Consider the following 26688-nt stretch of genomic DNA (forward strand, 5'->3'; position numbering starts at 1 on the left):
AGGGCTTCTGCCCAACTTTGATCTCTTTTTTTTTTTTTCCCTGACGTAGAGAAAGCAAATTATTTGCACTTGTAATTTCTTTCTGAACACACAGAATATTGACATAAAGGACACTTTCAGTCTGGAGATTCAGTATTGGAGATTTTCCCAATTTTTTTTAGCATTTTTGAAATTGTAATATAGTATTTCCATCTTCTCCAGTAATAATGTAAACAAACTAAAAATGTATCAAAAGTGCATGTATTTAAGTATTCCTTCACTTAAAAAATACTCATTAAAAAGCAGGTTTCTTTGCACAGCTGTAATGTAACTAATAAGAAGAAGCGGAGTTCATACAACACAAGGGCTTGCAAACAGGGGAACAACATAAGCATCTACATGGACAGCATGTTTAGAAACAGGAACGTAACAAGCTATCAAGAGGGGGAGAAGCTGAGAGTAGATAGAATGATATACAACAAGTTTCTTAAATACGTTTTTACTTTTAATCAGTCTTTTTTATTCAACTGTATTTGATTGTGTAAGTCAAAATAGTAAGACAATAGTTTTGTTTACCAACCTTTTTGGAGAACACCGTCATAACGTCAACTCTTTCAGAGAAGGCAGAGGAAAAAAGGCACCTAGTACTTACTGATTATGAACTGAGTGCACCAGAAACAAACTGATATAATTACAATAGCTAAACCGCTGCCAGTGAATTAATCTGATCATTTATGGAAGTCTGCTAGAAACCAGGAGATACCATCACTGAAGATGTATCATCACAGAAAAAGTCTATCCATCTCTGCTAAGTGTTCGACAGCATTTACTACCAGTTCATCCCCTACATACTAGCCAAAAGACTAGGTTTATTAACTGACAAGATGAATACTTAAGACCATGTGTTTTCTCTCCAGCAAAGCTAAAAAAGTGAATCAATGCATCTTTTGATTACTGTACTAGCTAAGTATTGCTTTTAGTCAACCAATCGCTATATTTATTTTAATCATAAAGTTTATCCTTCATTTCTGACCCAGTTAAAAGATCAACATCCAGCAAAATAAAATCATGATAGAATCCTCAGAATACTTAGTAAAAAGTGAAACCTGATAAATCTTACCTGGTATTCATTCTTGCATAAATTGTTATAATAATAAATTCTAAGAAGTGGAACATTTAGAAATCTTAGGAAGCTGTTGGATAACTATCAAAGCCATTAAGCATAGTGAGAGAACATTTAGAATTTAAGAACCAAAAACACCAGCAGAGGGGAAAAGTTACAAGACTTTATCCCAAAGACCAATGGAAGTTATAAAAAAAAAAAGTATGAAGCAGGAGCAATGTTGTCATTCCACTGTACTACGCCTCATAAAGGCTATGGCTATGAGCTAGAGCAGTTAACACACACTGTTTGTCTTTGAACAAAGTATATTGGTTTAGCTTTTAATAAAAGGTTTAACAATTCCTCTTTCTAAAAGTAGCAGATAACCACATAGTAAAGTTTAATCTATCACCAAAGCTGCTGAAATCAAGACACTACTCATACGGTAACAAACTCTTCAATATAGTCTGTCATCCATACAGATTATTTTTTAATATATCTCACTAAGAGACAAAGTGTTGGACTATGGCTTTTCATGAAGAACAATCTGAAATCTCATGACATTTACTTGCTCAAGACAAAATCTGTGGAAAGGAATTTTGGAACAAAAGGTTGGATGAAGACATGACAGAATGGGTATTCACACATGCAGTCACAGAAGTACTTTTCCATAAATAGTAAATACACACACACAGAGATATATATATTCCTCCTGCACCTGCACAAAATAGAATAGCTGCCATTCCTTGGTAAAGAAATCCTGCATCTTGTAAATGACATTGGCTTACTTGTCAGAGGATCTCAAAGTATGATGCTGACATGGTTACAATTAGTATGGACTTTAAATAAAAGGTGCAAATAAAACCTTGAATGAAACAGTCTTAATGATGTAATCACGAAGCAGAAAAGTGCTCAGAGTATTAAATGTGCAATCACAATTTACGATTGACCAAATAATTGAGGGGGGTTCCCTTCTGTGCTTCTTGGGCAGATTCACACAAAAAAAGTCCAGGGAAGGGAAACATGCATGTTCTGCAATTCAAGAAAAGAAAAGCCTCATTCTTTTGAACTTTGTGGGACAAAAAGGTGCAATGAATGTCTGTAAAAGTATTCCTTCAAAAGTCAACCAGGGACAGAAAGGCCATGTTGTATCATATACTGCCTAGATAATTTAAAATATTCAGAGATTAAAATTTACAATTAAAAAAAAAAATCCTAATTCTTACAGAGCTGGCAATTCACATGGCAAACTGCACCATCTCAAACCTGCCTTTTCTTTATGGGACAAATCTTGGGAGTGGCAACTGTCAGAGAATAAAGAAAAATGCTTTCAGAAAAGTGCATATTTTATGATCCTCCCCATTCCCTTCACGCAGGGACACATTATTTTCCTCCTATGTTATGGCAAGTGAAGGACCACCCAGAATGTGAGGACCCTTCCATGCATATGGAGGGTCTTGGAGGACACTGGTAAGTGGGCTGAAGGCAAGGAAGACTACCTGAACTGTATCTCCCGCCTCCCATATACCAGTTCCTGGCGGGTTGCAGCCAGAAAGGCAAAACACGTTCCTGCCCCTCTCTGGCTGCCAAAACGAAGGCTCACGCTTTTTCTTTTGCATTCTGCAGCCAGCTGATGAGGGCAGTATTTCACCATCACCTCTCTGTCTCCCACCAGTTCCTCACCCTAACAAATGCACTGTTGGAGAATTTTCTCACAGGGCTTCCTCACAAAGAGCTTTTTTTGACAGCTGACATCGGTAATGGAAGTGTTGTGGACTATGGCAAAAGAGAAAAATCAGAGCATTCAGAATTCATTCGCCTCCCCTTGGCTTATAGGCTTTATTTTATGTGATGGTCATTTGCTTTCATGTTGGATTCCTAACTTCAGTATAACTCTCTTGAAATGTGTTGGGAGGGAAAACAGACAAATTAACACCATCTGGCTAGCAAACATTTGAAAGAAATCACACTTTGTTACCCATATGCAAAGAAGAATTGCTAAAATTGATCAAGATAAATCACTACACAATTTAAACACTATTTAAAGCTATTATCTTTACACAAGCTACTAAAAACCCTGCAAGTCTGTAAACTGTGCTGAGGCAGGGATCAACTGTGTTGTTAGTAATCTGTTTCTACACAATAGCTGTTCTGAAGTTAGTTTGCTTTTCTACTTCGGTACCACACAGGACACAGCCTGCAAAAACTGACAACTTGCCAAGACAACAGAATGTTACCTTTAGCTCACTGTTGCAGAAGTTGCTCTACACTGCAGCATATTCAAATCTGAGCTGCTTTTCAGTAAGCTTAGTGAAGATAACTGTTGAGAGAAGTGAAGTAAAAGTATACATTTGCAACTGAAAATCTGTATAAAAGGATAGCATGCAGCATAAGACATACACTGCGTTAAAAATAAGATACAGTGTCCCAAAAAGATCACCAAGTAGAATCAAAAATTCTCTGAAGTTTGATAATGAGACTGCCAATGAGGCAAAACAGTAAAATTGACAGAATAAACAGGAACACATTTTCCAGTCCTTTTATTTTTTCTGTTGTAATTTTCCACAGGAAGATAATACATTGGCTGAAGACAAAAAAGTATTTCATGCAAAATGGGAAGCATCCAATGAGTAGAGAGCAAAAAAACCCCATGAATTTGAAAATCCTGGGTTCAAACCCCATATTGCTCCCCATAGCCTGGGAAGCCTGTTTGAAATGGCAGGAACCAGAGCCTCTGGACAGAGAGATGCTCTTGACTTGGATTGTGCATTTGGACTGTAGAAAAAGAGGTTTGCTTTTATCCAATGCCTGAAAAGCAACAGCTGAAGGAAAACATGAGCCTACCAGGTATTAAATGAGGGCTACACAGCAGAAATTCTATCCAGAAATGGTTGCCGTAAGTTGATCAGGAGTCACTAAAGCTGCAATTTTATACTTGTTTTTTCCCCCTGCTGCCCATTTAGACTGGACCCACACCATGAATTTTTACAGAAGAAAAAATTCAGTTCCTAGCCAGAGGCAGACCGAGTAGAACAGACACCCTCAGTCGTGTCTGACCTACCTGGTGCAGCAACCAGGTGCTACAACTGGGTGTTTCAATCCAGCACGCAACAAGTAAACAAGATACACGTGCATTCTGGAAGTGAAGAAGATGAACGACATCATCAGCCTGCTGCACAGACTCTGATGTGACTTCTTCTTGTTAATAGTGAAAAGCTGGGGATTTATAGTCCAAGAAATTACACACCAAGAATGCCTGAGTGACAACAGTAATACATTAAACTGGAAAAAAAGAAAAAGAACAACAAAAACCAAAACAGCAATAGTGGCAAACCCCTATAAAACATACCTTTACACATTTAAACTTACTCCCACACTTGACTTTCATTCACGGATCATTGCTTTTTTGTACAGCTTTATTCATTTTGTATTGATTTGGGTGCCTACCACCTCTGCTGTAAAAATTAAAAAAGAATCTAAACTAACCTGGAGAGCTATAAAGAAATTTCCAGTTGTTAAAGCTACTCAGGGAGAGGATTTTTTGTTATTAAAACTACAGTCAACTAAACTCTTCATTCAAGTTTCATTTATGTTAGGTATAAACCCTTAATAAACTGGCTCTTTTAAAGAATAAGCGACAGCACATTAGCTGCTTCAGCCACACATATATCATGTCTTAACTAGTGAAACTTTAATTTTGCTCAGAACATCCCATCACCATCACCATTACCATTATGTTTTAACCTGACTGCCTTTTGACATTATTAGCATTTAGTAGTTCTTCCAATTTATCCTTTCTTCAAGAGCCCCACATGGATCTCCTTTGCTGAAAACAACCCATGCACAGTCACAGGAAGCCTCCCTGTTTCCAACTCTAACTGCATTTGCTTACAAGTCCTCAACTTCAAGGCCCTGCCCCAAAGCTATACATGTCATCCTAGACTAGACATAATTATTTTTATCCCTTCCTAGACAACCATACTTTTTCCTTACTCTCTGCTTTCCTCTTTCACACTCTGTCCCATCATTCTCCCCCTACACGGGAGAAAATGGTGACGCTGTTGCATGAACTTCTCCTTTTTGTCTCTCACGAGCTCGTAGAAAACTTTTCAAGTGAGCATCTGCTCAGGTATCCTCATTCTGCCTACTAACAACATCTCACAATCTTGCCTTCCATCTTCTCACCTTCTGTCTTTGGGGCTGATCATGCAGACGTACAACCTGCGCATGTGATGCTCCCACACCCCCCAGCTTCTCATTGCTGCAGGGCTTCGCTAGCACCGAGTCACCCCCTGGGTCAGCACCTTGTCTTGTGAGCTCTTTGGAAACAACAGCATTCCTTGCATCTTAGCTACGATGCAATTTTTCAACAGCATAGATAATTAACCTCTACTAGTGGTAAATACACATGCAAAGACAGTTTTTGGTCTGAAGACTAATTCCTGTACGAGCTTCTAAATCACCCAAATGACAGTGCCCATCAGTTTAATGACTATTTCAAAACCTATCGATTTGGTGAAATCGATTATTATTTAATTACAGATTGCATAGGATTTAGCAGAAAAGTTTACATATTCTTTTTCTCAAGTTGAGTTTATTTGTGTATGTATACATACACATATATTAACTTACACTATCTTTATTCAAAGGCAATTAATTGGGTTTGTTCATCCCTCCAGAGTGTATATCCTCTCAAAGCTTTAAAATAAAGGTTTTAATGTTGGGGGTTTTTTTCTGTAATTACATTTCAGGAACATTTCACAATACTGTTACAGAAACTCTGTGGCCAACCCAGTGGCATGCACTAGCAGTTCACAAACCAAACAACCTGTTCAGCTTTGCGTACCATCGATTACTTAAACTGAGCACTCTTGAGTGCTTAAGTGAGCTCACTGAGACACACGTAATATAAGAAAACTCACCTGCATGAAGGTCGTAAACCATTTGAACATGAAAGATTTTGTAATTACTTGTATTGGATAGAAGTCCAAGGAGTTCAGCTCTTCTACAGGGCAAGAATTCATCTAGCCTAAAAAAAGAACATTAGTGAGCTGTCCAAAAACACGTGGCAATACTGTAACATTTTGCAAAGAGATTTATGTAGGCTGACCATAAAACAGCAGAAGTTAGACAAAGGTTGTCGAGCAGATTAAGATAGGATCTCTTTGGGTCATTAGTTGCCAGGACCACAAGTTGTTATCTTTTATAGAGATGGCGTCTCAACGAGGACTACCCCAAGAGCTCCACTCTTCACTACAGTATGGAGGTATTCACTGAGTGTGGATTCAGGAAAGTGAGAACTGCAGCAGGTATTGCCAAGATAATTTCTTTCAAACACCTAAGACCTTCCATAAGCCTCCCACCCAAATGATGTTGAGAACTAACCACATTTAACTGATTAAATCTGAAGGATTTAGAACACAGAACATGACTGCAGGCATTCAAGAAGAAACTCTAAGAAAACACACATTACCGTGTTGGAAGCATTTTTATTGCTGGGTGATTTCATCACCTAGAGAACATTAAGGTATTAATGTATATGAAATTGTTAAACATTAAAAATGCTTTCTAAAAGCTATTCCCTCCCCCAGTTTAGGAAAAACCTTGAAGACCTATGCCCCATGATGATCACATTCTTCAGTTTTTGGAAATTTGTGACAAAGAATGCTATGTATCATGAATATTTAATAGCTGAAGAACTTTTAATAATGACTGAACAGAAAGGGTGTGTATAAACAATGCGGCCTCATGAGTTCAGCAGCAGTTTGTATGACTTTGTGCAATAGAACAACTATACGGAAGATAAACTAATAATAAAAATATACTCAAGACATAGAGGTGTACAGAAAGCCCGAAGAAAACTGCATTTATCTTAAAATACGTCTGGTGTCAAAGCAACACTCCAGGCAACGGCACTCAGCGGCTCGGCACTGCAGGGTAACACAGAAGGAAGAAGAGCGAGCACTATCTTCGATGCCTTCACCACTGTGTGAGAAACACAAATGTGGTGACTCACACTCTTCCACTGCAGGATGGACTGCACCACAGATCAACACAACAGTAACCTATTCCCCACCCAACCTCAGAGAATTACATCCCAGTTGTCACCTTCCCACAACAGAAAAACTAAATACCCTATAAAAAAATTTTAACACTTTCTCTGGAAACATAAGACTATAGAAGCCATATTCTTAGGAAAATGTGCATATTGATTAAAAAAAAGCTTTTGCAACTGAAGATTTGATGAAGAGAAAGTAGTTGAGAAATGTCTATGCACATATTTATTTAAGCAAGCAGAGGAAAGTAGAGCTACTTTTCTGGGACTTCAGAAAAAAAAGTTCAAAAATTACTAGAAAAAATGTACTTCCTCCTCAACAACCTCCAAAAGTTATTAAAGTTTCACGCACTGAGAACTACATCTCCCCTTTCTAGGTATGTTCAAACCACTGAATGCAACTTCAACAGCCCACATCATTCCTTTAGTACCTTTGCCTTGCACATCTATTTCATTAACAAGAATTTCTTCTTTTTATAGACACATTGTAGCTTTTATCGAAACAGTTTCATTCCCACAGTAACACAGTGCAATTCTTTATGGTTCTATAGGCTTTCATGTCCCTTCAAAAGCAGAGACAAGAGCCAAAGAACAAATTTTACTGCAAACGAGACAAGGTGGCAAAAGAATGTGAAGGGCAAAGCCACAGAAAGGGACAGAGGATGGAGGGAGTGTGAGCCCTGAGCAAGGAGACAATTTTATGGCAGAAAATAAGTCACTATATTCAGTATGTGACATACATTTAATTGAACTCTAAATTGAAAAAACTTCCCACAAAGTAGGCTAAAGAGATCAGATGTAGGAATGAACACTGTTCTCTCCCTGTATACTGACAGCAAGTGGAGTAAGATAGGAGAGGAGATAAACTTTCCCTGGGTGAGGACTCACTCCACTTAACCAAACACTTTGGTGAAGTTTCCTGCTACCAGACAGTTTGGTGTTAGCCAAAAGCAAAACACAAAAAAGCTGCTACAGCCTATGACAAACTCAAGGGCTGCATCTCTTCTACAAGCCACAGTTTTCCTGTGACAGCTATAAAAAAGGATGTAAAAAGACAAGGATTTTGATCAGAGCAAAGAGAGAAGGTGGACTGATTCCACCTCAGCTCACACCACTTGTCGTGGACAGTAGCTTTAACACCTGCATATACTATGGCAACCTACAGCTTCCTCAAGAGTTTTATGGCTCTTCTCATCATTTGAATGCCAAAAGGACACCAAAACCAGATCTTTTCATACCTAAGGATGTAGCCACATGTAACACAGGTCACTGCGGGGACATTCCAGAGGCAGTTTTAGGTCTACAACTTGCATTCATTAATTTACTTAGGAAAAGTTGAGTTCTGCAAAAGTTGGCATCTCTCTTCCAAGAAAGCTCCCAGAGCTGGCAGGAGCAGACTGCTTTGTCCGCTGTGAAGACTGAGCTGTTTGTTTCATATTAGTTGCAGGACTGATGCCAACCTCAAGACACAGGCATGATCTAAACTGCCTAAGGAGTATAGGTACACATGAGATTTAACACACAGGTATTTACTACGTATTACTGAAGTTGAAAAGCTCTGAAGAAGCATTAATGCTGGAAATAATCCTTGCATTTATGCAAGCCTTGTTTCTATGGGAACATATTTTCCAACCTATCCAAAAATGTCTTTTAAAAGTCTGTATTTTATTGCAGATATTTCAAGGAAATTGCCCCAAGCTGTCACATTAAAAAGCACTGGCATGCTCTCATAGCATTTTATATATATATATATATACACACACACACACACATACATACGTGTGTGTGTGTGCACACATACACATATACACTTCTTCAAGCTTTAGTTCCTTAAACAATTAATTGGAGTCTTCCACTTCAATTCATGAATTAAAGCATTCACAAACAGTACACACAGGATTATTTTTTTTCAAATTAGGTATGAAGTCATAGCATGAAAAGATCTGCACTACACAGTCAACATTCTTCAACCAGAAACATCAACTCTACCAGCAGACTCAAGTATTCATTCAGTATTTGTCCTGGCTACGAAGGCTGTAGAGCAAAACTGGGAACTACTACATGTTTGTCTTCCACAGGTATTTAGCACTGAAATCAAGTAACTGACTTGAAAAAGAAAGTCCAGTGTTCAGGGACAGTCCTTTGAGCTCCTTCAGTGGTTTCTGATAATTTACATGTTTATTTGCAGTAATTTCACAATGAACAACATCAAAAAAAGAAAACGGCAAATCAGAGGATAAGTGAAAAGACCAAAAGGCAACTTTCCTCTAAGTTGCACTGAATTGCTTCCTTTAGTTGGAATGAAAGCCCTCAACAATTAACATCATGTGTGATTAAGCTCTTTGTGAGATGAAATCTTTCTTATTCGCTAATCATTTGCCTGCTAGGAGGTACAAGTAGACTTGGAACAACAGCTAGCATTCTCCGCATGGGATGTGATCATGCAATACAGCACATTCCCTCTCCTACTACCCACAGCATCTGCCCTTGCTGTGAGGGTCACTAAGCTAACCAGGAACATTTCATTTACACAGGAAAAAGCAATTTTTATCTGATACTGCAACATCATGTTTAGGACAGTACAGTTTTCCAACAGCAACAGGATTAAACATGCGACTACTATACTAGTAAATCTAAACACAAGTGAAATATTCTGCCAGTCAGAAGCTCAATAAGTGAAGATGGCCGAAGACAACACTGACCTAGTAGTACTAACCAACTGCAAAATGGTGATGAATTTACAGTGTGATGAAGCCTTAAAAATGGTAAATGTAATCCTGAGCTGCACTGTAGAAGTCACAGATGAGTTCCCATACATAATGCCATAGGCAATCCTGACCACACATTTAATTAAAAGAAGGAAAAAAAAAAAAAAAAGAAAAGAAACTGAGGCAAACTAAAGGAAGGGAGATTAAGAGAAAAAGAGGAACAGAAAGCATGGATTCTTGTAGCTCATTAAATAAAAGCTCTGTAGCATTTATCAATATTGATGGGTAAGTACAAAGGATGAACCAAGAGCTTTCTAAAGTAAATAACAACTTATAGAAGAACAAATGGCTGCATATTTGCCTCAAACAAGTTAAAAGCATAAGTAAAGAAGCTACTTATTACAGCAATTGCATTTTTATAACAGTATTCCAGTGGCACAGCACAGGTAAAATGGACACCCCATTATTTTAGATGGAGCTCAGTAAGTTTATATAAAGGAATGATGCAAGTATGGAAAGTATCTTAAGTACCTTCTTAGAGTGTGTGAATGAATGCAAGTATCAGCCTGTTAAATACAAAAGTGTTGCTGTTTTGTTATCTGTACTGATGAACAGAAGCCAAAAACTCTGCTGGACATCTCTCATTACTATGTATTTATTCCCAGTGAACAAAGAATAATAGTTATACTATAAAACACATAAAAATTTTCTTGAAAATGTTTAAAAAATAACAGAGTAGCACTGTATGATTCTATCCTTGTACTAGTCATTAAAGCTTCTCTTCCCTTATAACTGAAATACTTAATCCAGCAACTATTTTTGTTACCTACCTACATGATCATAATGGATGTGATAAGGACGAAAAGTTACTTCACTTGTACAAGGTAGTATCTAGTCTGCAGAGGAAGACTTATTTTGACCAAGCTGATTAATATAATTATGCTAAACAGAAACAACTAAATAAAAATCAACAAGAAAAGCACAAATCCCTTCCTCCCCCAACCCAGGCATTGCATTTTAGTTTCTTTCAAGTTTGAAAGAACACAGAGTGTACCTACATTGAAGGTAACATGGATATTAAAACTCATAAAACCATTAGCTAGTTTGTTTTCAATGGCCACTCCACAGATTTATGGCAGAATCTCCAAATAAATCTTTTCAAAGGCCATTTCCAAGGAAAACAGTAGTTCTCCAAATGACATTTAGCAATGGAAAACTAACAATGAAGATATTTACTAAAATTTTAGTATTAAACTAAACATTCTATTAACAACAGCAAAGTTCTTTTAAACTGAGATGAGCGGGAAGCTCCTGCTTCTAGCGTTATATGCAGCTAAAATGATAAAGCCACTGCTGTTCAAAACATTTTTCCAGTGATGAGTTAGGAAGCTCAGGCCGGGCTGGGATTGTTGATAAGCATACTGAAGAAAGAATACCAGCCCTTACTCATTCAAGGCTCTCTGTCCTGTAAAGACCATACATCTCTTACACCTCTCGCCCATGACAGAGTTGTCACCTTCAAGCATACATGTCAACAGCACAGCGTGGATAGGAATTTAAGAACAGAGTAGGTTTATTCTTGGATTTAGTACAATAAAAACTAAGGCTAACAAGTTTGGAAGAGGGAAGTGAGCGCCAGCTTACCATGGCCAGGGTGGAGGAATGCCAAATGCATAGTTTCGTTACAGAATTCTTTATTGAAAGTACAAACAAGAATCAATTTTTTCAAAGATGTAGAAGACATGCTCTGCAACCCTAAGCAAACTTCAAGCATCAAATGCCACTAAAGAAATATATATACACTCACATGACCCTCTTGGATGCACTAATACTACATTTCCCAAAATTACTATAGCCAAATATTAAGAAAAAATACTTTTTACTGTTTGACTATATTTTCTGTTACAGTCAACTACCCTCAGTTAGGTGCAATTACTTCCCTCTACCACGTGAAGAAAAATATCTTCAATCACAAAAATTTAGAGTAGAAGAAAAGAAGAATCCAAAATACCAGCACTTGCTTTCGTTGGTTCTAGCAGGACAGATTTATACCTAACAAATTATTTTAATACAACAGTTAAAAATATCAGTAGCACGTAACAAAACTGTTTCATTTGCCGAGTTAAGCACTTTTTATGAAAGCTTTGTCATGAGCTACACCTGTTCTAGTTAAATTCCCTGACTCTTGGAACTGATACTCATGCACTTCAGAAAATTTTGCCCCAAATTGGTAAAAAGTGACAGAAAAAGTCACTGTTTTATCATGACCAACAATAGGAAGCCATGCAATTCTGGCAGGATAAGAGCTGGTCCATAAGGTAGTAGTACCCTTTGGTGATGAAAACTTATTATGATAACAGGTGTGCTACAGTCTGTAGCTGGAAAGAAAAAGCTTTCAATGAAAACAGAAAGCTGAAAAGGTTAGTCAAATTCAAGCTGGAAACGAAAATACATGTACATACAGAACAGAAGGATACAGATATAACTAAGAAGAGAAATGAAAAACTGAAAATGAAAAGCTGAAAGCCAAATTCTTAAGCTTTACAGTAGAGAGACTGCAATAAATACCTAGAAGCACAGCTTAAAAGCTCCAAAGGACCTTCACTTATGCCCCTGGTTATCAACTAGACACAAGATTATTATGACCTTGGTTATCAACTAGACACAAGATTTAAATATATGCACATGTACATACAAATGCATGTTTCTGTGCATATGGATTTACAGTCTACGCCTCATGAAGTCGTTAAGGCCACATACACTTCCACTGCATTGCAGCCACGTATACAACTTAAGAAATGCTGCATTTCTTTAGTGCATCTGCTTCCATGCCATAAGGAGCTCGTTCACACATGCCACACTCAGAAAGGGCCCCATGAACAAACACCTCCCTGATACCAGGAAATACAGAGTCAAAAGGAGCATTGTCCCTGGTGATCAAATTATCATCCTTCAGATGTTAATTTGCCCTTGAATGGTTGTAAAAAAAAAAAAAAAAAGAAAAAGAAACAAAAATCAAAATCAAAAAAGGTTGAGGGACTCAAATGCACTTTAAAGCAATCTTGAAAAGATAAAACACTTCAAAGTATCAAGTGCACAAAAAACAAGGTAAAAAATGACAATCCTATTTGAAAATTATTAAAAGGAATACTTCCAAGTTGCTAAATCAAATATTTTATCGCAAACCAAAAACTAAAAAAAAAAACAACCTAAAACAAACAAACAAACAATCTGCCCAGTCAGTACCTTGGGTTTAATCTTCAGTATTCTAACTGCCTGGTTAAACCAGCACATTCCAGAAGAGAGTTATTTTAGTTTGGGTTTGGTTTTTTTTTTCCATTTCTGAATGTTCACAAAGGTTAGTTTACTAAAGGTAAAACTTCAGCCAATGTGGAAAATGACTGTGGAAAACGTGTCTCAAAAGCACTAAATACAAAGTAAATGAAAAGATAACCTTCCCTTTCCTAGGTTCATTTCAAGACTAACTCATACATAAAACAGCATTCAAGAAGACTATCAGTTACCAGGCTGCTTAACCTCCTCCAGAATTTCCTAAAATTATACCTCTAGTTCAAGAAGTTCTTTGTTTCCTAAAGTATACGCATGCTTTAAAACAATTCTTAAAAACAGGCCAAAAATCCTTTCGTAGTGTGATACCCAGGAAGCCAAAATTACTGCACCTGGGGTGGAAGTACACATTTACTTACTGCCCCATTCCAAATATGTACCAAAGAGTAACCAACCTGTGCGCTCATCTTGAGCTAAAATCATTAGCCAGCACTAGACAGATGGAATAAACTACTCATAGTGTAGCAGTTCCTGCTACGCTTTAAATAATATATGTATCCTTTGAATAGTTCATGGTAAATGATGAGATCGACTAACTAAATAAAAGTGAATTTTAGAGAATGTGTTACCAACAGCAAATACTGACAATGACTTAATACACACCTTCTCACATAAGAACTGAAAATAGGTGGAAATCAGTTTGGTAATGAGAACCACAGAATAAATAAAGTCCGAAGACCCAAACCGATCCAGCTACACTTTATACCTGTTTGTCTACTTGCAGAAAACTCCCAAGAAACATACAGAACTGGAACAGTAGCTTGAAAGCTTATTCTTCTAAAAAAAGAAACATATCCTATTTTTGATACCTAATGAAATACCACAGTAAATATAAGTACATTTAATTAGCACTTATTTCAAATAATTCCTGTAACTCTCCTTGTTTACAACTTCCAGCTTCTCTCTTTGTGAGCATTTTCTACTTCAGCAGAAGTGCATCTTTTGATCTCATCAAAAGATGTGAGGTTGGAAAGTGAAAGTCAGGAAAAAGTTATGTCTAGGAGATTTTCTAAGTCAGGATAAGAGGAGGTACAAAGACCAGCCCAGAAGAAGTAACAAACCCCATCAACTCAGAGGGTTGGGAGGGAGTAGGAGGAAGCAACCTGTGAACTCTCAGTGTCTTTGAGAAGACTATATACACTTTGAGCAACGGTATACTATTTGATTTACCTGGTAACGTGCAACAAACTCTTCATCTTCAAAAAGGCTCAAGCAGGACTGTTTAACAAAACTGTCAAAGTATGACCAATAACCATAACCAAATCTGTATGCATGAAAGGGAAATTTGCTTCAGAACACCTAGGAAAGGCAAAATTTTGAAAATAAAAATAATTCTGGGAATATCTATAGAAACTAATGCTTCTCATGGTTTGGTTTACTTGATTTTAAGGCAAAGGTAAAATAGAAAACTATTTCAAGGCAAAAAATAAAAACATCAGGGTTTCATTGTGCTTTGTTTCATGGATTCACTTAAAGCACTGTTGACCCTAAAGCAGTTAAGTACTTCATCTGCAAGTCTCTTTAAAAATCAAGCTTATTCCTTGTATAATGTGACAGGCACTGTCAAGAGTGATGATGTGATGGGTTTAAATGAGATTACTCTTACAATAGTTGTGCCACAATTGCGTCATCTCATGTCAAACTATTTTTAAACACACTGGAACAGCTAGCCTTCTGCACTAGACTTCTACATCTATGGAAATACCACCTCCAATACACCAATTGCACAAAAGTCTTGAGAAAACATTTCCAATAAAATGAGAGCAAACGTGAGAAAAAAGTTGACCATGTTTAGGTTTAATTTTCCGTATATATTGAGAGATGGCTCCGGATACCCATATGCAGAACTAAAGACATATTTTTAATCATTTAAGAACCTTTCCTAATGTTTTTCTTTTGCTTGTCTGTGGGATGCTTTGGTAGTTCAAATAAGAGCTTATTCTTAAACAGGAAAACCTTTGAAATACTTGCTTTAAGAATGCACAAACATTCAAAATGGACAGGAAAGCTGTTAGCTAGCCCAAATAGTCCTGCACGTAAATAGCTGCTGGCATCACAGAAGAAAACAGACTAAAAGGAAGGTGTATCCATGATTTCTTCACATCGTGGACATGAAAACACACCCCCAGAGTCCTCCAGCACCTTGGCAATTCAGCACCAGGAGTCTGAATTACACAGCTGTCATACTCCGAAAAGGCACGAGCAGTATTTCCTCTTGGGGCACAGCAGGAAAGACAGAACACCCAATCTGCAAACAAGCCAGGAACCTAAGAGAAGCTAACTCTCAACAAGGCTGAGAAACAGACCCCTTAGCTCTTGGCTCCACAGCTAAGATGCTGTCGTACAGTGGACCACAGCCGTGGGCTTGCGTGTGCTGGCACACACCTCCACAGTAGCTGTGGGAATACCATCTGAATCCTTCTCCATAAAGACCCCCGAAAAAGGTATCTCCAACTCTTGCAGTCCTGCCGAGCCACGTGGGGAAATGCTTAAGACCCTTAATAACATGCAAGTACCAGGGACGACTGTTTTTTCACTGTGAACTTCCTCACCTCACAGCCAAGCTGATTTTGCAGGATCAAGAAGGGCCAAGATGACAGGGAGTCCCCAGGGTGAACGCAAGGGAGGCAGCACCCCCAGGCAGTCTCCCCAAATTCCCCAGGTAAAAGAGCAAATGAACGACAGGAGGTTACTTAAAAAGCCAGAGAAAGAGCAGGGAGTCTCCACAGCACAACAGGCGCAGGCAGCTCAGATGAGGACCAGACAGAGCCACACAGGGCAAGAGTAATGACCCAATTTTAGCACCACGGTTATAGCAACAGGATATGCATTTAATGATTTGCATTTTATTCAGTATCATGTACACACAGAAACACTATACTACAACGGCATGGAAATATAAGTCACTTTTCTAACCAGGTGAGAATCACATTAAAGTAAAAAAGTTTGACAACTACCTTTAACATTACTGTAATCAGAGAGCTATTAATAACAAATGGTTAAGAGAGCACATATGCAATCCTGTATCAGTAATTGGCCATTTATGCAAATAGTTCTGAGCCTCTGTGATCATCTCATTCCTCTCCACATACCCTCAGAGACCCCTGCTACAGTCTTAATTATGCACTCTTCCATGCATTTCTATTCTAGGACACTGACAGCTCTCTCTGTGCTTTTTAAAAATGATGCTACATGTATGTAACTACCCAACGAAGCTGCCCAAAACCAATAGCTTAAGTGGGGGTGGGTACTGCTGCTTCAAGATCGATCATTCCAGAATCCAAATGAGCAAAATACCATCTTATCATCATCAAAGGCAAATACACCTCTCATGCTTCTGTTTGGTGTAGTGTTCAACCCAAAGCTGAGTTGTGACCCACCAACACCTTCACCAAAGAGAGAGCCAAAGCCTTGAATGAAAAATTAAAATATATCTGGAAGGAAAACTGACATTAGAAAGGAGAAGATAAGGTATTTTTTTAGAGGAAGCCAGAAGATGGCTTACAAAAGGTTCCAGCACCTCAGGAGACAGTCACAATACCAGTGCACTGCAAAGGGAAGCTTTTTGAGCATGCAGTTTGATCCAAATAGGCAATTTCGCAGGATATTTACTGTAACATTTACTGTTACTACTGGGAATCAACAACAAATAGGATATTAGAGATCTGCATTATTAAAAAAATGTTATAGTAATGAGACTGTATACTATGGTCATCATAGAACTTTGTAAAAGGAAAAAAACAATAGGAAAACAATCATTAATGTGGACTGCTTGTATGTACAAAGTACAGTATTTTCTTTCGAAATCAATGTACACATTACCAAAAGATCAAAAGTATATGGGGTGGTTTGTATTAAGGTAGTTTTTTGTATGAACGTAGTTTTTAAGTTTAAAATTAATGTAGAGGGCATTGGAGTTGATACTTAATGGTTCCCTTTTAACTTGAGATATTCTATGATATTTTCTCCCACAGAAGGGGAAAAAAAAGGCTACAAAAATAAAAGCTTTACAAACTCAACATTAGAATATATGTTCCAAATACACTGACAAATGATCTAGAAATCTTTTTATGCTGCATTTGTCATTTTTCATCTTCTGAAGAAAAACATTCTCTGATTGTCAGTATTTATACCCTGACAATGTTTGATTTCTGCTTGAATTGTTACAGCCACTTAATTCATGCAGTGCATTTTATTTTGTTCTTTTGTTGAACTACACTATTTGATCTGTTATAAACTTAGGTTACAAATTACAAAATGGTCTCCTGAAATCAGAAACATTAAAAAAAAAAAGGGGGGGGGGGCAGGGAGGATAAAGCAATCAGCCTCTTTTTCCAAATGGTCCTCTATAGTCAAGTCCCTCCTAAACAGCAAAGAGAGGAATAACACAGCATCGCAGTTTTTTAACTACATTTTTGTTTTCAAAGAATAAAACCTGTATGAGTCACTAAAATCAAGCTAATCTTTTCATTCATTTAAAGAAAAACATTTCAAGGCTTCAAAATTAGTGGAAGAGAGAGTGCTAGCTTGAAATATGGATTCTGAAAGCACAAAAGCAAAACGCCCTTTTTAACCTCTACTGTTACTGATTTGGGGAAGCAGAAGGTGCTAACACCTAACAAACCAAAAGGCCTTTTACAGCAATATTTTAGACAAATTTGCCAGGTTTATTACAGCTTGATCATTACAGCATCATCAAACCTGCAGGATAAATTAAGATATAGTTGAAAAACATATCAGAACAAGGATGGATCTTCTGTAGAAAATGACCCATCCAAAATACAACACTTCCAGCAGATAATTCCTCATGTAGCAAAGAAATGTACTAGATTTAGGCTGCAGTTCAACCATTGCTTCCAGCCAACCTGAATGTAAGGTGCTGCCAAGAAGGGCAGTTTGACACTTTCCTGCCCCTTCATTCCTGGCTGAACGTGACCACTTCTTTCTTCTGATGCTCATGCTCAGCAAAGCTTTGCCTTAAGTACTGATTCAGCTGAAGAAAACATTTTTGGTCAGGTTCAGGTTTCAAGTGGATCCTGCCACATCTCCAGCTCACCACAGGGCTGCACGAGTCCTGCAAAACAGGACAGCAACCAAAAAGAGTAACCACTCTTCAAGTATTTATGTCGGCTTAGGGCAACTGTCAAATTGCAGCCTGTGGGCATGTTTTTGTCTCCTCCACTCTGCACAAGTGCCCTGAAAACCCTGTTATTAGATTCACTCTCTCAGCAATCTGATGACTAACTCTTTATTTAAAGTGGAGGCGCTCCATCAGGAGAGAAGGAGACTCATCACCTCAGACATAAGTCATTTGCTAAGTGGGAGACCCAGCCTCTAGCCCTGGCTTCAAATCTCGCAGAACAAGAATTAAACTCTAGCAAGCTCCAAAAATAAGAGTGGCTCATCGCAGCCTTGTGCACCTCTTCTTTTCTTATTCATTCTGACAAAAAAAAAAAAAAAAAAAAATACTGCCAAAAAAAAGTCAACGTTGCAAACCTCTCCTTGCCAGCAAGCATATTATGTATGTAAGCTCTCATAGTTTACTAGGTAACTCTACATGGCAGCAGAATAAAACCTGACAGGCAGCCAGTCCTAGCTACACCAGTTGAGCCACCCAGCTGTCATGGTTTAACCCCGGCCAGCACCACCAAAGCCTATCTATCACTCCCCCTCCTCAGCTGGACAAGGGAGAGAAAATACAACAAAAGGCTCATGGGTCGAGATAAGGTCAGGGAGAAATCATTCACCAATTACCATCACGGGCAAAACAGACTCAACTTGGGGAAAATTAGCGCAATTTATTGCCAATCAAACCAGAGCAGAGTAATGAGAAATAAAACCAAATCTTAAAACACCTTCCCCCTACCCCTCCTTCTTCCCAGGCACAACTTCACTCCCGAATTCTCTACCTAACTCCCTGCAGTGGCACAGGGGGACAGGGAATGGGGGTTACAGTCAGTTCATCACACGTTATCTCCGCCACTTCATCCTCCTCAGGGGCAGGACTCATCACACTCTTCCCGTGCTCCAGCATGGGGTCCCTCCCACTGGAGACAGCTCTCCACGAACTTCTCCAACGTGGGTCCTTCCCACGGGCTGCAGTTCTTCACAAACTGCTCCAGCATGGGTCCCTTCCACGGGTTGCAGTCCTTCAGGTACAGACTGCTCCAGCGTGGGTCCCCCGTGGGGTCACAAGTGCTGCCAGAAAACCTGCTCCAGCGTGGGCTTCTCTCTCCACGGGTCCACATGTCCTGCCAGGAGCCTGCTCCAGCGCGGGGTTCCCGCAGGGTCACAGCCTCCTTTGGGCACCCACCTGCTCCGGCGTGGGGTCCTCCACAGGCTGCAGGTGGAGATCTGCTCCACCGTGGACCTCCCTGGGCTGCAGGGGGACAGCCTGCCTCACCATGGTCTTCCCCACGGGCTGCAGGGGAATCTCTGCTCCGGCGCCTGGAGCAGCTCCTCCCCCTCCTTCTGCCCTGACCTTGGTGTCTGCAGGGCTGTTTGTCTTACATGTTCTCACTCATCTCTCTCCTGACTGCTGCTGAGGTTACACAGGGGTTTTTTCCCCCTTCTTAAATCTGTTCTCCCAGAGGCACTACCACCGGCGCTGATGGGCTCGGCCCTGGCCAGTGGCAGGTCCGACTTGGAGCTGGCTGGCCTTGGCTCTGTCAGACATAGCGGAAGCTTCTAGCAGCTTCTCATAGAAGCCACCCTTGTAGTCCCCCACCTACCAAAACCTTGCCACACAAACCCAATACACTAGCAAAGATCAAGCATTTCAGGTTTTCTCTTGAAGTCTTTGACTTCTTTCATCCTCACCAAAAAGAGACCTTCCCATCCAGTTCTTAGAAAATAAATCTAGTAAAAAAATGATGCAACAGTGATTCAACTCTTCTACAGCTTTTCTGCTTCTATGAATTTTAACGGAATTGTTTCCAGTTTATATTAGTCTTCAGCAACACATACAAAATACAAATTATGCATCTTCCCAAAAGCTACAAAGTTCAAAAAAATCCTGCAGCTCAGCAGCACTCAGTTTAAAATTTATATACAACAAGAGCACTTCATGACAAAAGTGCAACTGGCTATGCAGAAAGTCCTGGCCCCAATCTTACATTTTGCACAAGTGTATCTGAGGGAATAATTCCCCTTCTAGCACACAAAGAGTGTTGCTGATCTAAGGCAGGAATGAAAAAGCATAGAGCAACACTTTCAGTGCCCTGGGAAAAAAGTCACCTTTGTCACCAACTAATTTACCAACCCGCAACACGCCAATCTGTTCAGGTGCAGTATCAGACTGCTTGAAACAACCAGCTACACAACACAAACTATGCCAAAGCACAAATGCAACTCCACTCTCTCCAGACACCCTATTTCGCTTCTTCCCTTCCACACAGATTTAACAGTGGGATAGCACCCTAAGCAGCTTTGTCTTAATCATCTGCATCTTCTGGAGCATCTCCTGTACCAGCAACAGGGTCAAAGATTCTTCTAACTAATGGAAAATACTGGTCAGAAATGAGCAGCTGCTATTGCAGTGCCTAACAGAGTTTTTTCTTTTTCCATTCTTTACTATACAGACCTAGGGCATTCAAGAGCAACTCACAGTCAAGAATGGTGTCACTCTATTCCAGATCCCATAAACACACATGATTTTTCCAAGAAGTTTATGTTTTCAGGCCCCAATCCTACCGTGAAAAGCTGTGCTTCTGGGCAGTCACATAACTCAGTCTCCAAAACTGAGGAAAGTAAACATATTTTTTTGCTCTATCCCACTTACGCTCAGTGCCTGGAGCCAAAATCTCCCGACATTCAACATCAAAATAAATTATAACCATAGTGATAATGTTATCTGTTATCAGTTTTCTTTCCTTCCCCAGATTTCTTCCCAAGAAGACAAACTAGAAAAACAAAACCAAAACCCCTTCCAAGATACGACTGTCAAGACAGAATCATAATTCTGCTATCTGATACAGATCAGCAGGCATCACATGCCCATAAGGATTTGCAAACAACCTTGTACAGACACAGCCCAAACACAACAGAGTGTAAGATTAAGCTGCCAACATAGTGTGCAGTTTGGAAGTCTGATTAAGAACCACTAGTCCTACATCGATATCCATCTGCACAGTAAGTGCCTTCCCTGCTCTACCAGTGCAATGGCTGTATTATTTTACATTGGCATTTACAACATTCGTTGAAATAGTCTCTAAAAGCACCCTTCCATTCTGAAATAAAGGATAAGATTTCCACATCTAAGATTTCTACCTAATTAGTATCAACTAGTCAATATTTATTTTCGTTCACCTGTTTACACGCACTGTAGCCTACCAAACCCATTTTTAAAATGGCCACCTTTCCCTGGGCCACTCAGAAAAACACAAATCCACAAAATTAATTATTTTTCCTGTCTTTTTGCCGTTAATAGCACATCACCTCTTTCAGTGACCCATTTAAATGATTTTTCCTGCTTAACAAGGGAGTGCCACAAGGGCAAGCATATATTAATATTAAAGAACTGCTCAAAATAACGGAAATCACATTCATCATATTAACTATCACCCTTCGCCCGTTCTGGCAGTTGCCTGCTTAGTCTATTTTTATCTACAAAGATAGTCTTGCCACTAACCACAGTATTTCCAGAGAAATAGGCCTGAATTTTAGTTACGGCACTGCAAATGAACTTTTGGGGTATTGCAACACATCTTTGTTACTTTAAAAAATGCTACTCCTGAATTAAGTCATTTGCTCCTAAAATGACTTCAGCATAGGAAGATTTGTTACATTGCATGTGTCCTTAATAGATTTTAACAGTGTTTTACACTAAGAAAAACACTGTCAAAAGCATATGGTAGCCAAAGGCAGTGTAACAAATTTCATTTCTGTACAAGAACAAAAAAAAACACAATTCCCATTTCTGCTTTTGCCAGTAACGAATTCCATTAAAATACATCTGAGTAATTAAGAAAATACAGGCAATTCTTCTTCAAATACCACAACATATTTTAAGAAACTGCAATGCAGAACAAACAGATATGTCACACACTTATCCAAAAATAAGTTCTTAAAAAGACCCAACCTGAACAGCATACGTCCAATACAGCAGCATCCTGTCACGGATTATATGTAGAAAGCCTCAAGGTAATGCTTTAGCAACTTACAGCATAGCAATACTTACAACATGGCTGCAGTAATTGTCACCAATGAAAATTGAAAGACACAAGTGGAAATAAACATGCTTGCAGCAACATGCCATGAACGTTTTCCTCTCTTTTTTCATTACGGTCTGCGGTTTACATTCTGATGCATGCGTTAAAACATAATCATGGTGGAAAGAGATTGCAGATACAGCTACTTAAGTTGCAAGATGTAAAACTCTGTAAACAAACAGCACATTGCAATTTACACCGTCACTTACCTCATATGACCAAACACACTGAGTTCCTCCAAACCTTCGGACACACCTGCCCACCTCCACGTCCTCATGAGTGGTGTACATTTCTCGAAGGCATTCACCTATATGTGGCACCATCCTCCTGAGAACCTCCCGGCTGAAGATCATTCCTGGCCCACCCATGCAGAAATTCTCTCCAGGCTCCAGCCCAAGTTTTCCGAGTTCTTCAATATTACCCAGACCAGTCTGTCCCAAATACAGAGGCTTACTGCTGTTCAGTGAGCGAAGAAACTCCTCCAATTTTTCACCTGAAAAAGAGAAAAGATTACCGTTATTTCTCTGCCTAGTCTGCCAGCCATCTCTTTTTCTGTACCTCGAGCTTTTTTAAAAATATAACACGCACCTGAGACTGTCACAGGAAATCACTTCCAAAGCAGTGTCCTACACCCAACTGAAAATATCCTTGGACAAGTTTACTTTTCACAGACAACTGTTTTTATTATTATTAATTAACATTACAATGACATTTTCATGCAGCCAAAAGCCAGAATATGACCAAAACTTAATTTTACCAGTAAACCTTGTTCTGTTCAACCAATACTGATGGAAAGCACTCCCTTGCTAGTGTAAGACTCTCTCTAAAGTAGGACAATTTACCAATACAGTTCCAAGCTGGGGAGGGAGAGGAGGAGAAGGGAAATCCCATGTATTATTCTAATAGGATTAATTTTTTAAAAGACCGGAGCAAATCTAAACTAACCAAGATAAATACGTTTGATTACAAAGTAATTGTTGGAACAAGGTAAAACTCCGGCTCCTTCCAAAGTATTTCCAGTGCTACAACGTCTACACACTTTTCCTTCAAACCCCGTACCTATTTCTTTTAAGAAATTGTGATTTCATATTGACTTGAAATGAAAAGTTTCTGGATAGCTTTAACTCGGAAGCTTAGAACCCGTTGAAGACCGGTTCATTACCACTCCAAAATGAGCCCAAAGAAAACAACTTTCACGCCCGCAGCCAAATATATAAACCTATATGCATGCGTACGTGCGCGAGTATTTCACAGATGAGTGACAGGTGACAAGCAGCCCATTAAACGACTCCAACAAAATCGAGTGACAAATAGGGCAGCACACAGTTACCTCCAGTTAACTCTCAACAGTGCGTTCAACTGCGTAAGCACCCAGGACCGCAACCGGGGCCTACGCTTACAACTTCAGCCTCTCTTTCTTTCCCACGAGCAGGACACTGCACGAGTAAGTCACAGCAGCAACAAGCGCAGAGCAAAAGGAAGCGGGTTGCAGAACAGCATCTTCTAACGGTGCTGCAAAACTCGCTCGGAAACAGGGCTAGTACTCTGCAGAGAGACACGCTGCGACGGACAACAGCGGCTTTACAAGGAGCCTTCAGAGGCGGCGTGCGCTCAGCCCAAGTGCCAGTGAGCCAGCGGAGAACTTTTACTGGTGCTGAAAGCACCATTCCCGAGGAGGACCGAATCGAAGCCGCCGCCGCCGCCGCCGCCGCCGCCGCCGCCGCCGCGGGGGCTGCCCGGCCGGAGCGGGACGCGGCCGGCGCCGCTCCCCCCCGTCAACCCCCCGCCGCCTGCCCACGGGCGGCGGGTCGAGGCGGGACCGCCACCCTTAGGCTGCCCGGCCGAGCCCAGCGGGACGCGGGGCCGGCACCACCCCGCCGCTCCCCTGCCCACGCCCGGCCGCAGGACCCTCCCCGCCGGCCCACGGCAGAGCCTCGCCCGGCGGGCCGCCGCACCGGGATCCCACGCCCACGCAGGGACCGCTCACCGTGCCCGCCGCCGTCCAACCCGCCGCCTCGGCCCTCCGACGCGCCCCGGACTCTCCGCGGGCGGCCCGGCCCGGCCCGGCCCCGCCCCGCGGGGGCACCTCGGGGTTCCCACCAGCGCCGGGACGGCACCCCACGCCCCCCCCGCACGTGGGGGCTGGAAGCAAACCGCCACCGGCGCGCGGGGTGGGTCGAGGCACCCCTTGCGCTCCCCGCGCCCCCGGGCGGGAGCCGACTCTCCCTACCCCCCGTGGGACCCCGCCGGGCCCCCGAGGCCAGCGCTCCCCTCCCTCCCTCCCTGCCGCCGGCGGCGGCGGGGCGCGCCCCGGTCACCTTTAATGTAGACGTCGTCGTCCGCCCGCATGAACCACTCGTACTTGTCCAGGTAGTGGTCGTGCATGTACTTGATCATCATGAAGGACTTCTTCTGCGGCGGGTAGGAGTCGTCCACGCCGGGCAGGGCGACGACGGGCAGCGGGGGCAGCCCGCGGGGCGCGGCGGAGCCCTGGCTGGAGAAGAACTCCACGCGGCCCGGCACCGAGGGCGCCCACGTCCGCTGCGCCGCCACCGCCCGGCTGCCCAGGTACTTCTGGGCCGTCATCACCCCCACGTAGAGGAAGTTGCGGGGCCTGGCGCAGCCCGGGGCTGCCCCCCAGTCCCCGCTCCCGTTGTGGCTGCCGCCGGGCCGGCCGCGCCGCTTCCCGGCGCCTTCCTCCTCCTCCTCCGGCTCCCCTTCCCCGCCGGCGGCGGGGCTGGAGACCGTGCCCTCCTCCGCCGCCGGCGGCAGCTCCCAGGGGCTGCTCCTGAAACTCGTGCCGCCCAGCACCGCCGCTGCCTCCGGCGGCGCCTGCTGCCCGCCCGGCGCCGCCGCGCCCGCGGCCGCCCCCGGCCCCGCCGGGCGGCCGTAGTAGGAGCAGAGGCTGGCGCCGCGCCTCTTCTTGTCGCTCAGCTCGGCCACTTTGGGGGCGATGAGCCAGGAGGCGGCGGTGAAGCCCAGCACCAGCCCCAGCACCACGCTCAGCCAGGGTCTCCGGGACCGCGCTGCCATGGCGCGGGCGGGGCGGCTCCCGCAGCGCCGCCGCCGCCGGTGTCCCCCCGCCGCCTCCCGCAGGAGGCGACCCCCGTCCCGCGGCGGCCCCGGGCGCGGCGACTCCCGGCGCGCGGCTGCCTGCCTCGCCGCGACGGCCCGGGCGGCTGCGCTGCTCCCGAGTCAAACTTCTCCGGGCGGGAGGGCGGCGACGAGGACGGCGGAGCACTAGCGGCGGCCCCGCCGCTCCGCTGGCACCTTGTCACCGCGGCGGCTGGTCCCTCCCCGCCCCTCCCACCGCTCAGCCTCCTCCACACGGCGGCGGCGGCGGCGGCGGCGGCGGCGGCCCCCGCGCCGCGCTCGCCGCTCAGCCGGCTTCCTCCGCGGCTTCCGAGCGCCTCACCCCGGAGGGCGCCGCCGCCAGTCCCCGCGCCGCGCCGGGGAAGTGCCGGCCGCCGCCGCCGCTCCGGAAGGAAACGATTTTTTTAGGTGCCGCTCGCGGATCCCCCGCGCCGCGGCCCCGCCGCCCCCCGGCGCCCCGTTCCGCCCGCCGGGGCCGCCGGGATCGGGACCGGGGCCGGGGCCGGGGCCGGGGCCGGGGCCGGGGCCGGGGCCAGCCGGGCAGTGGGGCGGGGGTGCCCCCGGGCGCGCCCCGGTGCGCCCCGCTCCCGCCGCCGCCGCCGCGTCGGGAGAGGCCGGGGGCTGATCGGCGGCCGCAGGCAGCTTCGCTTCGCCCGAGGGCGGCCACCGGACGCCGGGTAGCACCGTCCTGCGCTGGTCTCTCATCCAAAGGCTGGGCACGGAAAGGGATGTAGTTTCAGGAGGAGGGAAGCCGTCTGCTCTGCCCCGGCGCTACCCACTGCTCCTCGGCCCCGAACGGTTAACAGCTTGCCGGCCGAGAAGCGCGGCCCCTCCTGACCGCCTCTTTTTCCTGTGGCGTGTATGCCCGCAGCCAGCCTGGGTATATTGTTACTGTCAGGAGCTGCTAGGTTAGGTGCTGGGGCGTCGCCTCCTCGTCCTGCCGACCTGAAGGTGACTGCACCGTCCACAGCCCAGGGTGGCCGACAACAGGAATTAATCATACAGGCCGCTGTGCCTGCAGGGACAGCTTCAATTCTGAAGTTTAAGATCTCCCTCATACCCTCCAGATTGATAGGCATCCCTAAGTTAATTGTGCAAGATGCTCATCTCCAGCAAAAGCCATCAATTGTTCCTCACATCCATTTGTCATTTCACTGAAATGCATCCAAGTTACTGAAGATCCAGTAGCATGTG

The 26688-nt window shown here is 42.8% G+C and overlaps 1 protein-coding gene across 1 annotated transcript in view; it reads right to left on the reverse strand.

Annotated features, from left to right (window-relative positions):
* CHSY3 (chondroitin sulfate synthase 3) overlaps positions 1–25577 on the reverse strand; it is a 173449-nt gene extending 147872 nt beyond the window's left edge. The window contains exons 1-2 of the mRNA XM_075019831.1: positions 24720–25577; positions 22611–22894 (exon numbers count right to left, since the gene is read on the reverse strand). Of these exons, the coding sequence (XP_074875932.1) occupies positions 22611–22894; positions 24720–25434 (999 nt within the window). The 5' untranslated portion in view covers positions 25435–25577. The remainder of the gene's footprint in view (positions 1–22610; positions 22895–24719) is intronic.
* Between the last annotated feature and the right edge of the window lie 1111 nt (positions 25578–26688).

The sequence above is a fragment of the Buteo buteo genome, chromosome Z, assembly GCF_964188355.1.
Source record: "Buteo buteo chromosome Z, bButBut1.hap1.1, whole genome shotgun sequence".
Lineage (NCBI taxonomy): Eukaryota > Metazoa > Chordata > Aves > Accipitriformes > Accipitridae > Buteo > Buteo buteo.